The sequence below is a fragment of the Schistocerca americana genome, chromosome 2, assembly GCF_021461395.2.
Source record: "Schistocerca americana isolate TAMUIC-IGC-003095 chromosome 2, iqSchAmer2.1, whole genome shotgun sequence".
Taxonomy (NCBI): Eukaryota; Metazoa; Arthropoda; class Insecta; order Orthoptera; family Acrididae; genus Schistocerca; species Schistocerca americana.
In genome coordinates this window covers 472,658,399-472,672,236 of record NC_060120.1, presented here as the reverse complement: position 1 = coordinate 472,672,236, position 13,838 = coordinate 472,658,399, and the positions used below count along the sequence as shown (strand labels likewise).

At 36.9% G+C, this 13,838-nt stretch overlaps 1 protein-coding gene across 1 annotated transcript in view; it reads right to left on the bottom strand.

The window, feature by feature from the left end:
• The window catches only part of LOC124595339 (DNA repair protein XRCC3-like), a 111,371-nt gene that overhangs the window by 29,841 nt on the left and 67,692 nt on the right, over positions 1–13,838 (bottom strand). Inside the window, 1 exon segment of the mRNA XM_047134052.1 lies at positions 5,355–5,564. Coding sequence (XP_046990008.1) covers positions 5,355–5,564 — 210 coding nt within the window.

Here is a 13,838-nt window from a genome sequence, read left to right as displayed (position 1 = left end):
TCTAATTGATTATCTATTTCTGAAACATGATCAAATCGATCCTCAGTTTAATGGTGTTTGTTATCTATCCACTGTTCTCTTTATCTGGGCAGTAAAGTAATTAAGTTTAACATCCATGTCAGTCAAACTGATCTGTAAATTTGTTATTGATTTGCATTAATTTGTTATCAAGTTGTGAAAACCCACTATATATATATATCTATATCTACATCTACACCTACATCTACAATCTGCAAACTGCCATGAAATGCATGCAGAGGTATGTCCTATTGTACCAGTTATTAGGGTTTCTTCCTGTTCCATTTACATATGGAGCACTGGAAGAGTGACTTTTTGAATGCCTCTGTGCATGCAGTAAGTATTCTAATCTTACCCTCACAATCCTTATGCGAGCGATACGCAGGGGGTTGTACTATATCACTAGAGTAATCATTTAAAGCTGGTACTTGAAACTTTGTTTATAAACGTTCTCAGGTCTTCAGGAGTCTGCCAGTTCAGTTCCTTCAATATCTCTTGTGATACTCTCCCACAGATTAAACAAACCTGTGACTATTTGTGTTGCCCTTCTCTGTATACGTTCAATATTTCCTGTTAGTCTGATCTGGTACGGGTCCCACACACTTGAGCAATATTCTATAACTGGTCGTATGGTTGATTTGTATGCAATCTCTTTTGTAGACTGATTGCATTTTCCCAGCATTCTACCAATAAACCAAAGTTTTTACCCGTGACCAAATGTATGTGATCATTCCATTTCACACCCCTACAAAGTGTTACACTCAGGTATTTGTATGAGTGGGCCGATTACAGCAATGACTCACTAATATTATAGTCAGAGGATACTAAATTTGTTTGTTTTGTGAAATGCAAAATTTTACATTTCTGAACATTTAGAGAAAGTTGCCAATCTCTGCCCCATGTCGAAATCTTATCAAGATCTGACAAGAGTATTTATGCAGCTTCTCTCAGATAGTACTTCATTATAGATAACTGTATCATCTGCAAAAAGCCTGATTTTACTATTAATATTGTGTGTAAGGTCATTAATATACAACATGAACAGCAATGATCCCAACAAACTTCTCTGGGGGACATCTGAAGTTACTTCTACATCTGGCGATGACTCTCCATCAAAGATAACATGGTGTGTCCTCCCTAACAAAATGTCCTCAATCCAGTCACAAATTTCACTTCCCATGTGATTGTACTTATGATAATAAGTGTAGGTGTGATACTGAGTCAAACGCTTTTTGGAAATCAAGAAACACTGCATCTACCGGGTTGCCTTGATTGAAAATTTTCAGTCATGTGAGAAAAGTGCAAATTGGGTTTCACACGATCAATGTTTTCGAAAACCATACTGGTTAGCATTGAGGAGGACATTCAGTTCAAGATATCTCATTATGTTTGAGCTCAGAATATGTTGTAAGATTGTACAACAAATTGATGTCAAGTATATTGGACGATAGTTTTGTGGATCACTTTTACTACCCTTCTCGTAGAGGGGTATGACCTGTGCCTTTTTCCAAGAACAGGGCACGGTCTTTTGTTCAAGGGGTCTGCAACTGATTATAGTTAGAAGAAGGTGGGCAACACAAGCACAAACTCAGTATAGAGTCTGACAGGAATTTCAGTATGGCCTGGAGCTTTGTTCAATTTTAACAATATCAGCTGTGTCTCACCACCACTGACACTAAAACTTATTTCTTTCATCCAGGATTTTCCTTTGTAAAGGAACATTTGAAAACAGAGATAAGCATTTCAGCTTTTGCTTTGCTACTCTCAATTTCAGTTCCTGTCTTGTTTGGTAGAGACTGAACACTAACTCTGGGGCCACTAACAGCATTTACATATGACCAAAATTTCTTTGGTTTTGTGAAATGTAATTTGACAATATTCTGCTACAGTAGTCACTGAAATCATCATGCACTGCTCTCTTGACAGCCAAATGCATTTCACTCAGAATCTTTCTATCTACAGCCCTATGCTTTGTTTTACATCTATTATGGAGTAATCTCTGTTTCTTTACAAGTTTCTTTACAGTGATTGTTTACCATGGAAGTTAACTCATATTATGAACTGTTCTACTGTGTACATATCTATCTGTGTGAATCCGTGATTCATATGCACAAGCTGTTCAAAGACCATCTGCATGAAACCTTCTGTGGTCACCCACTCTCTTGGAAAGTCTTGTTCGTGGTCTGAAATTTACTTATTTCAGTGTTAAAAACTGAAAGATAAACAAATATACTAATAAACACAGCTCACAGTTGTCTGACTATTGTCATGATCCCTGAAGCTAAATGAATGCATCATGTTGTATGATACTAAAATCGCAACACTTCACTTAAAAAATCCGTCAGGTCTATCTGTCATGGGTTGTAACTGTCAGGTCATGTTCTCAGTGGCTGTGACAGCTGTTATTGCCACTGCTGGGTGTTGCTAGAGCTGTCTCATGCTGAACTGGCAAACTGCAACTCCACAGGCAACTGCCATCCTGTGTTGCTCTGCTCGACATGTCAGCTGCCCTGCCTGGTTCAGCTGCTTCAAAGCGTTGTTGGTGGATGATTTGTGTGTGCATGCCTTTGTAAACATAGCACAAGTTTTTCTTGGTTGCAATGGATAAAGCTTTATAAATTTCTGACTGAACCACTTCAATTGTTTATGAATGGTCTTTGTCACGCTTATCTCTGTAATTTTGATTAATAAGCACTTGTCGTATAATGCTATTTCGTAGTAATTTCTCTGTTTATTTAACAAGCCAAGCTACGTTGATTATGTTGCCAAAACAGGATTTATTCTGGATTAAACTTCCAAATAAATTGTAAATATCCAATTTTCTGTATAGTTCTTCTCTGGATGTAGTTTGTCACTTTTCTTGATCTTTTATGCACTGTCGTTTGATGTTTTAGCTTTGTACAATTACTTCTCTTGGGTACTTCTTATTAAATCTGCCACTGTTGAATTTGGTTTTCTTTTTTCATTTAAACAGTGTCATATATTCTTTTATGTTAATTCTTGATAGCGATCTACAGTCATATCAGTTTTCTTATTCTTTCCTTCCAGGTTCGTTTCATGGGTTGCAAGAATTAAGTCAACATCTGTGTTACTATTAAAGTACACATCTGCTTGTAGCAGTTGTCAAACTTCCAACTAGATGAAACAATCTTAAATCTTGATTCAACTCCAACACCTACAAAATCGGTATTCTGACAATTTGTAATTAGCCATGGAATTTATTATACATTTACATTAGCATGTGTCTTTATGCTAGACTGACGTCCAGTTCAGACTGACATTCAACAAACTAAACAAAATGCCATTTAAAAAAGACTAAAAACATACGAATATATATCGAGGGTGAGGACACCCTATCCACATTCCTCCAACCTCAACAACTTCTCCCCCATTTGCTTCCCCTGGTCCTACTCATCCCAACAAACCACCTTCCTAGATGTTGACCTCCACCTCAAAGGTGGCTACATCAGTACCCCTGTCCATATCAAACATACTAATCACCAGCAATATCTCCACTTCAACAGCTGCCACCCATTCCATTCCATTCTATACCAAGTAGTCTCTTCCATACAGCCTAGCCACCTGTGGTCGTCACATCTGCAGTGACGAGAAGTCCACCTTGAAATATGCTGAGGGTCTCACTGAAGCCTTCACTGATCATAATTATCCTCCCAACATTGTACAAAAACAAATCTCCCGTGCCTTATCTTTCCAGTCTCCCACCACTTCACAAAGTCCCACTGTCCGGCCACAGAGGAGCATTCCCCTCATAACCTAGTACCACCCAGGACTGGAGCAACTGAATAACATGCTCCGCAAGGGTCTCACTACCTCTCTTTGAGCCCTGAAATGAGAAATGTCTTGTCGCTATCCTTCCCACCTCTCCCACAGTGGTATTCTGCCATCCACTGAACCTACACAATATATTCGTCCATCCCTACACAACCGCTGTTCCCAACTCCTTACCGCATGGCTCATACTTTTCCTTTTCACAATATTGTTATATATTGACATTATTGAAATATATCATTTTCAAGTCTTTGATATTCCTTGGAGCCACTTATGACACAGCAGTCTCTCTGCTGTGCTGGTGATGACATCAATCGCAGCACTACAACTGTCATCGCCACATGAAGCCCATAAAGAATACTTCAGACAAATAAACAGAACAATCACAACAGAAATCGTTCTGTAACAAATCTTTGCAGATAATAAAAATAGTTCTAAGTTTCAAAATGACCTTCCTACTAAACTTTACACAAACACATAACCATGTATGCTTGTTCACTTATGTGTCAAGCTAGTACGAGATTTTTCCTATTAATCAAATGTTTTTTGTTGAAATTCTTACAAATAAAACAACAAAAAACCTCACACTATCTCAACAGTACTTTCCACTTTATACCAAACTTTCCAAAAAACATAAAATTACTGATGTCAAAGCCTTTGAAGTTATAATTACAGCATAACTGCTTTTACTTCAATTAAGAATATTTAAGTGTATGAAGTATATCTAAAAAGAAAGATGATGAAACTTACCAAACAAAAGCGCTGGCAGGTCGATAGACACACAAAGAAACACAAACATACACACAAAATTCTAGCTTTCGCAACCAATGGTTGCCTCGTCAGGAAAGAGGGAAGGAGAAGGAAAGACAAAAGGATATGGGTTTTAAGGGAGAGGGTAAGGAGTCATTCCAATCCCGGGAGCGGAAAGACTTACCTTAGGGGGAAAAAAGGACAGGTATACACTCACACACACACACATATCCATCCACACATACACAGACACAAGCAGACATTTGTAAAGGCAAAGAGTTTGCCTTTACAAATGTCTGCTTGTGTCTGTGTATGTGTGGATGGATATGTGTGTGTGTGTGTGTGAGTGTATACCTGTCCTTTTTTCCCCCTAAGGTAAGTCTTTCCGCTCCCGGGATTGGAATGACTCCTTACCCTCTCCCTTAAAACCCATATCCTTTTGTCTTTCCTTCTCCTTCCCTCTTTCCTGACGAGGCAACCATTGGTTGCGAAAGCTAGAATTTTGTGTGTATGTTTGTGTTTCTTTGTGTGTCTATCGACCTGCCAGCGCTTTTGTTTGGTAAGTTTCATCATCTTTCTTTTTAGATATATTTTTCCCACGTGGAATGTTTCCCTCTATTATATTCATATCATTAAGTGTATGAAGTGTATTACATAAATATTTAAATGTATAAAGTGTGATATTTGTTATTTTAAACATGCATGCACAGAAATTATCCAAAAGCTGCTTTAGTAGGCTACAGGAACAATAAAAATGTAATACAATACAATATATAACTATTACTTAGCCCACGTACCTGATTAACACAAACAACTGCTGCTTTGTATTGTTCTGCAAGTGCATGAAGTTTACCACCCACATTTCGAAGGTCTTTTGCTCTGCTCAAGGCATCTCCATGTTCATAATTGCGGAAAACACCAGCAATTGAGTCAACTACAATAAGCTTCACATTACGCTCTGACAGTAAACGGGGTAGACGAGTAGCAACACATTGCTTTAAAACCTCCTGTATGGAAATAGAAAGAATTCATCAAAGAACTTATGAACACAGGATATATTTTTTTAACGTGTAAATGCTACTTTTTTGTTTTTCAATTTGTCTATAGAAATGCCTAACGTTTTATTAGATCTGAAAAGTAATATAATGGAACAATCATTCAAAAAAATTACATTTGAAAAGGTATGGAATGCAAATCATTACCATATTTGAATAGAAAACATCTTGATAACGTGATGGAAGCTTTACAGTGTAACAGAAATCGACGTTGACAGACTTATGTGCCTCCAAATAGTGTGGACTGTTCCTTCAATAGCTTGAAAGTAGAGGTGCAGGACCCTCAACCCTGTCATTGCATCATATCCAGGTGCTACTGATGGTTTCGCCGCTTTACACTCAACTGTTCAGAGCAGAGTTAGTGGGCAATTAGATAAGGTGAGGTTAGTGTGTTCTTTGAACATTCATGTAATTTAATGTATCTGGGATTCACTTAGAAGACATATTTTAGCTGGGCCAGCATGACAGTTCATGAGTTAAATATTTTTTATGAGAAATGTCAAAATATTGATTAAGAGTTCAAGAATAATGTCGCTGAACCCAAAACACACAGATGTGAAGCCGGTAGACCATTCACAATGATCACACATCTAATTATGGGGCTGTAATCATATTTCTTCTCATATTTGAGTTATTTCATTCTTATAGAAATTGCATTCCCATGTCTTCTCATATATACTAGTTGTTGTTGTTGTTGTTGTTGTTGTTGTTGTGGTCCTCAGTCCGAAGACTGGTTTGATGCAACTCTCCATGCTACTCTATCCTATGCAAGCTTCTTCATCTCCAAGTAACTACTGCACCCTACATCCTTCTGAATCTGCTTAGTGTTTTCATCTCTTGGTCTCCCTCTATGATTTTTACCCACCACCCTGCCCTCCAATACTAACTTGGTGACCCCCTGATGCATCAGAACACATCCTACCAACAGACCCCTTCTTCTAGTCAAGTTGTGCCACAAAGTCCTCTTCTCCCAATTCTATTTAGTACCTCCTCAATAGTTACATGATCTATCCATCTAATCTTCAGCATTCTTCTGTAGCACCACATTTCGAAAGCTTCTATTCTCTTCTTGTCTAAACTGCTTATTGCCCATGTTTCACATCCATACATGGCTACACTCCATACAAATACTTTTAGAAAAGTATTCCTGGCACTTAAATCTGTACTCGATGTTAATAAATTTCTCTTCTTCAGAAACGCTTTTCTTGCCATTGCCAGTCTACGTTTTATATCCTCTCTATTTCGACCATCATCAGTTATTTTGCTCCCAAAAGAGCAAAACTCGTCTACTACTTTAAGTGTCTCATTTCCTAATTCCCTCAGCATCACCTGATTTAATTTAACTACATTCCATTATCCTGGTTTGCTTTTGTTGATGTTCATTTTATATCCTCCTTTCAAGACACTGACCATTCTGTTCAATACTCTTTGCTGTCTCTGCCAGAATTAAAATGTCATCGGCAAACCTCAAAATGTTTGTTTCTTCTCCATGGATCTTAATTCATACTCCAAATATTTCTTTTGCTTCCTTTAATGTTTGCTCAAGACACAGACTGAATAACATTGGGGGGGGGGGGGGGGGGGGGGGGGGGGGTAGGCTACACCCTGTGTCACTCCCTTCCCGACCACTGCTTCCCTTTCATGCCCCTTGACTCTTATAACTGCCTTCTGGTACCTGTACAAATTGTGAATAGCCTTTCGCTCCCTGTATTTGACCCCTGCCACCTTCAGAATTTGAAAGAGAGTATTCCAGTCAACATTGTCAAAAGCTTTCTCTAAGTCTACAAATGCTAGGAACATAAGTTTGCCTTTCCTTAATCTATCCATCTTCTAAGATAAGTCGTAGGGTCAGTAATGCCTGATGTGTTCAAACATTTCTATGGAATCCAAACTGATCTTCCCCAAGGTAGGCTTCTACCAGTTTTTTTCATTTATCTGTACAGAATTAGTGTTAGTTCTTTTGCAGTGGTTACTTATTCAACTGATGCTTTCTTTGGGATTGGAATTATTATATTCTTCTTGAAATCTGAGGGTATTTCACCTGTACCATACATCTTGCTCACCAGATGGTAGAGTTTTTTCATAGCTCCAATGGAATGTCATCTACTCCCAGGGCCTTGTTTCAACTTAGGTCTTTCAGTGCTCTGTCAAATTCTTCATGCAGTATCATATCTCCCATTTCATCTTCACCTACATCCTCTTACGTTTCCATAATACTGCCCTCAAGAACATCGCCCTTGTATAGACCCTCTATATACTGCTTCCACCTTTCCGCTTTCCCTTCTTTGCTTAGAACTGGTTTTTCATCTGAGCTCTTAACATCTGTACAAGTGGTTCTCTTTTCTCCAAAGGTCTCTCTAGTTTTCCTGTAGGCAGTATCTATCTTACCCCTAGTGAGATAAGCCTCTACATCCTTACATTTGTCCTCTAGCCATCCCTGCTTAGCCATTTTGCACTTCCTGTCGATCTCATTTTTTGCCTGCTTCATTTACTGCATTTTTATATTTTATCCTTTCATCAATTAAATTCAATATCTCTTCTGTTACCCAAGAATTTCTATTAGCCCTCATCTTTTTACCTAGTTGATCCCCTGCTACCTTCACTATTTCATCTCCCAAAGCTACCCATTCTTCTTCTACTGTATTTATTTCTCCTGTTCTTGTCAATTGTTGCCTAATGCTCGCTCTGAAACTCTCTACAACCTCTGGCTCTTTCAGTTTATGCAGGTCCCACCTCCTTAAATTACAACCTTTTTGCAGTTTCTTCAGTTTTAATCTACAGTTCATAACCAATAAATTGTGGCCAGAGTCCACATCTGCCCCTAGAAATTTCTGACAATTTAAAACCTGGTTCCTAAATTTCTATATTACCATTATATAACCTATCTGAAATCTTCCAGTGTCTCCAGGCCTCTTCCATGTAAATAACCTTTCATGATTCTTAAACCAAGTGTTAGCTATGATTAAGTTACGCTCTGTACAAAATTCTACCAGGTGGCTTCCTCTTTCATTCTTTACCCCCATTCCATTTTCATGTAATACTTCTCCTTCTCTTCCTTTTCCTACATTCAAATTCCAGTCACCCATGACTATTAAATTTTCGTCTTCCTTCACTGTCTGAATAATTTCTTTTATCTCATTATACATTTCTTCTATCTCTTCCTCATCTGTGGAGCTAGTTGGCATATAAACTTGTACTACTGTGGTAGGCGTGGCCTTCGTGTCTATCTTGGCTACAATAATGCGTTCACTACGCTGTTAGTAGTAGCTTACCTACACTATTTTTTTTATTCATTATTAAACCTACTCCTGTATTATCCCTATTTGATTTTGTATTTGTAACCCTGTATTCACCTGACGAGAAGTCTTGTTCCTCCTGCCACCGAACTTCACTAATTCCCACTATATCTAGCTTTAACCTATCCATTTCCCTTTTTAAATTTTCTAACCTACCTGCACGATTAAGGGAACTGACATTCCACTCTCCAGTATGTAGAATGCCAGTGTTGTTTCTCCCGATAACAACGTCCTCCTGAGTAGTCATCGCCCAGAGATCCAAACGGGGGACTATTTCACCTCTGGAATATTTTACCCAAGAGGACGCCATCATCATTTTACCATACAGTAAAGCTGCATGCCCCATGGAAAAATTACGGCTGCAGTTTCCCCTTATTTTCAGCCGTTCGCAGTACCAACACAGCACACAACCAGCACAGCAAGGTTGTTTTGGTTAATGTTACAAAGTTAGATCAGTCAATCATCCAGACTGTTGCCCCCGCAACTACTGAAAAGGCTGCTGCCCCTCTTCAGGAACCACACATTTGTCTGGCCACTCAACAGATAACCCTCCATTGTGGTTGCACCTACAGTATGGTTATCTGTATCGCTGAGGCACACAAGCCTCCCCACCAATGGAAAGGTCCTTGGTTCGTGTGAGGGGATATACTAGTTGTACAAAACATACATCCATATATTCAAATGTACCTACACTTTATTAAAAAAAAAAAAAATACATAGAGCGAACTTAAAGCTTTTCTTTATTAATGTGTTAGATTTTGACTGGTCTAATAACTTTTTGGCAAATGTACTGTCTCGTGGTGGAACGTAACTGCTAGTGAACCAGGCTTTCACTGAGCTAATAGCTTTTTGACAAATGTACTGTCTCGTGGTGGAACGTAACTGCTAGTGAACCAGGCTTTCACTGATGCTTCAAGTTTGCTCTTACAAATGACACAGATGACCAACTTAAGGATTATACTGAATGCTTTAATCTGCTGCTGACAATCACTCTTGCCAAATCAATTTTGCTTGATTACTTGGTTTTTACCTCTGTCAATCTGCTGTTTTTTTTTTTTTTTTTTTTTTTTTTTTTTTACGTACTATTACACAATTTAGCACTTCAATTGCCCGAGAACCCTCCATTTCAAAACACACTTGTACTGACCTGAAGATCTCACAGCTCTCTATGCCAGATAAGCAACAATTTATTTCGTGTTCGAGTTCAACATGCTACTGCTGCCAAATGGACTACAATCCATGAGATAGAAAAAATAACTGCTGAAAGTGGCATTGGATGACTTTCAACACAATCATTAAAAATGTTTTTGTGACTGACCACAAATGCAGCTACTAAATCATTGTCTTGTGTTTACACCCCAACAGTTGACTTTTAGTTGTTAGGTGCAATGCTTTTTTTCAATAAGCAAAAATTATTACGTTTTGCACTGTAATCAGTTCTTCTGGTTGATGAGGGACAGACTGAGAACATAATCATCCACAATAACATATGGAATGCTTTTGTGGGTTCAGTCCAGTATCTTATGATAGTGTAATCGACACCTCTTTACCCAGATATACTTATAATCAAACAATGTAAAATACTTGACCTTACATTCTCTGATAAAATTTTGTAATTTGAAGAGAAATTTTGATTTTGTTTAACCAATCATTTTCATTATAGTGAAGCACCTAAATTTACTTCCTGTAGAAGTCAATGCGATGTAATGAAACAGAACCATGCAGAGCTTTGAAACTGCTCTGCTTCAAATACGTAGCTTTGCAGTCAAAGGGATGGTTTAAATAAACAAATACATTAAGTCTTGAGATTGATAATCTCTGTTTATTCACAGTGGACTGGAACTGCTCATGGCAAAAAATATGGATTATGTTATCACTGTAGCTTTTGTTATTGGACTACTGCAGCGTAGGTACACCAAAACATGGTGTAGCATTTCCCCATCTTGTCCTTGTTAAATGTGCATTCTGTACCACTATTCCACTGTGTAACCTCATTTAAGAATCATGTGTCTGTTGTGACTTTAGCATTGTTACAGTGAAATTTAGAATGTTCTCTTGCAGACTCAGTTGTGACCACCTTGTGCAAAAGTGCAGTTAAATTAATTTTATCAGATGGATAATGGAGACGCTAAACCCTGTTGCTTTAACCAATTAATGACTTGTGAACTCCCATGTGTATCAGCACAATTAAGATATTTTAAAAAATCAAGAAAAAACACTGTTCATAGGACTTCCTTAATGCGTGGATGGATTTTTACGTTTCTGTCCAGGGGCCAACTAACACATCTATCACATTAACCCTAAATAAATTCAGTCAAGTTCAGTACATGCAGGCCAGAATTTGCTATGAAATAATGTTCACTACTCACAGCATATCGAATTTTTTTAACGCACTGAATTTATTCAAAATAATACCTTTTTCACAATTACCAATTGTTTGTTACTAAACTGAACCATCTGTGTGAGTGTTTAAATAAATTGAACAAGATCACATGTTCAGACAAACTTCTGAACATACATGAAAAATAATTAAAATTCTTTGGCACATATCTAAAGTTACATTTCCATAAACATGAAATAAAGAAATTCTAAGTGCAGATCACTCTTTAAATTAACTGCGGAAAAGTTTTTAAAGTTTAGTTTAAAGTTGCTTAACCCAAAATATTCAGAAGCCACACATCAAAAATATTTTTAAATATCTGTGATCAACACATTTGAATATCACAAATCCTCAAAGCAACCAGTTCATCTGAAGTGAAATTTTCTAAATCCACATAAGCTGAAAATCTTTCAGTGTTCACTATAGAAACACATGTTGAACAAACACATACCGGACAAATGCAAAGTGTCTCACCCCCCCTCTGCATGTGAAAATGGCTCGGTTTTATTTATACCCTCGCCATTATGAGTCAAATTCAAACACTTCCGACTTTTGAAAACATACTTGAAGCTATGCATTACCTGTATTATATATCAGTTTGGACATAAATTTTATACGCTTATATCAGTCTCGACATAGATTTCATCAGCTTTCTAAAGCTGATCCTAGTTTTTATGTAACTTAAATGGTTTGGTCACAAATAATGTTTTTCTCCATGTAGACACTAGTCTGCATCGTTATGCTATCAGTAAAGATATAAAACAAACCAAATATCCTCATACTTCCCCAATAATATCTAATTATTAATGGTGCCACTACTTTGAATATTCCCTATCTTATTTATGAGGCAATTCAAGTTTTTATGCTTGGAATGGAGATTCCGGCCTGTAATTTGAAATACACAATATTCACAAAGAATCTACTATAACAGTTAGATAGTGCTCACTGAGACCTAACCACAGACACTTCTTTAGTAAGAATCTCTTAAGATGTTACTGAGAAATTCATTTTTAAAGGTTATATATTTGACATTAAATAATGTGGCCATAATTTTTTTTTTAAATTAGCATTAACTTTTAAGCTTTTATATTAATGCAATTAGAAAATCTAAAACCTTATTCATGTATTTATTAGTAACAAACAAAATATAACTATCAGGATTCTCGATGTATTCATTATGGCAAAGGCAATGATATTACAATAAACAAAATAATATTTTGTGTAACATTACTATTACTATAAATATAAATGCCAAAATTGTTATGTTACATAAATCATAAAACTGTTTGTTATTGGATTTTTTTTTTCAGAAGAATAGATTTTCTTCAGAACTTTTTCATTCAGCTTCAAGTAACTGAAAACTTCAAGGCAGCTTTATCTGAAATTTATTTTTGAAAGAAACAATGATTTCAGCATTTCAATTCTCAGTTGCATTTTTTCTGATGTCCATATTTTGTTCATGCTCACGAAAATTCTCTCTACAAGTGCATTAGTATCTGGCAACAATAATCAAAATTCTACCACCTTAGAAAAGTTGCTAAATAATAACTTTTGAGAGGTGAAATACCAAAACATTTCTACCCATCTCAAATGAACTCCTTTTCCCTCATAATTCCACTGAGCAATTCTGTCTGCAGTAGCTTAACATACACAAAATGACATTATCATTGATATTTGTTGATTCACCAGATATGTATCTAATCACTGTATTTCAACACGACTCCATTTTAGGGCATCGTGAAGCAATATCGATACAAATTTCTCATGCATTTCAACTCTGTCAGTCTAGACTGTTAGGTATTCAATAAATGAACCATAGAAAGAATACACTACTGTTTGGAAATCCTCTACTTTCACCTCGTTTTCACCTTCTAATTTGTGGAAAGCACATTTTAAAACATGTGGGATAAAGCTGTTGTTCTTTTCTCAGTCATATTTCTTTCATCTTGGAAACAGCCACGGCTACTTCAACATCTGTTGTAAGCCCACTTTTTACCTGGAGAATTGCCTGGTGGAAAGTTGTGGTTTGGTTGCAGAGAAAAAGAACAACTTTTGCCAACGTATTTTCAAAAAAGGCTTTTACTATCACTGGACATTTTTCCCTACACAGAAAACAGGACCTCAATCCTTCAAAAAGTGTAAGAATTCTTCAAAGTGCAGGTATTAATGTTAACCATCCAGTGTTACTATAATCTAATAATATCCTGTACTCAATCTCAGCACATCTGCAGAAATCCGTCAGTGATTCTGCTTGCACGGTGTATGTATGAAAATGACAGTAAATTTTGTGAACAACCCTTTATATATCAATAGGTAAACAATCTGCAGCAGGGGATGGGGTAGACCATAATCGAACATGGACCAGCGGTTTGTCAGTCTAATGCCTTGACCACCAAGCTCACTCTGCTTGATGTGTAGAATGACGGGTACCCAAACTATATCATGAAAAAACAAAAACTTTACTAACTCTTTGACTCCCTGTTTTTTTTCCTATTTCAAAAACTAGGGAACATCTAGCAAAAAGTTAAAAACATTTGTCTCTATTTTTGG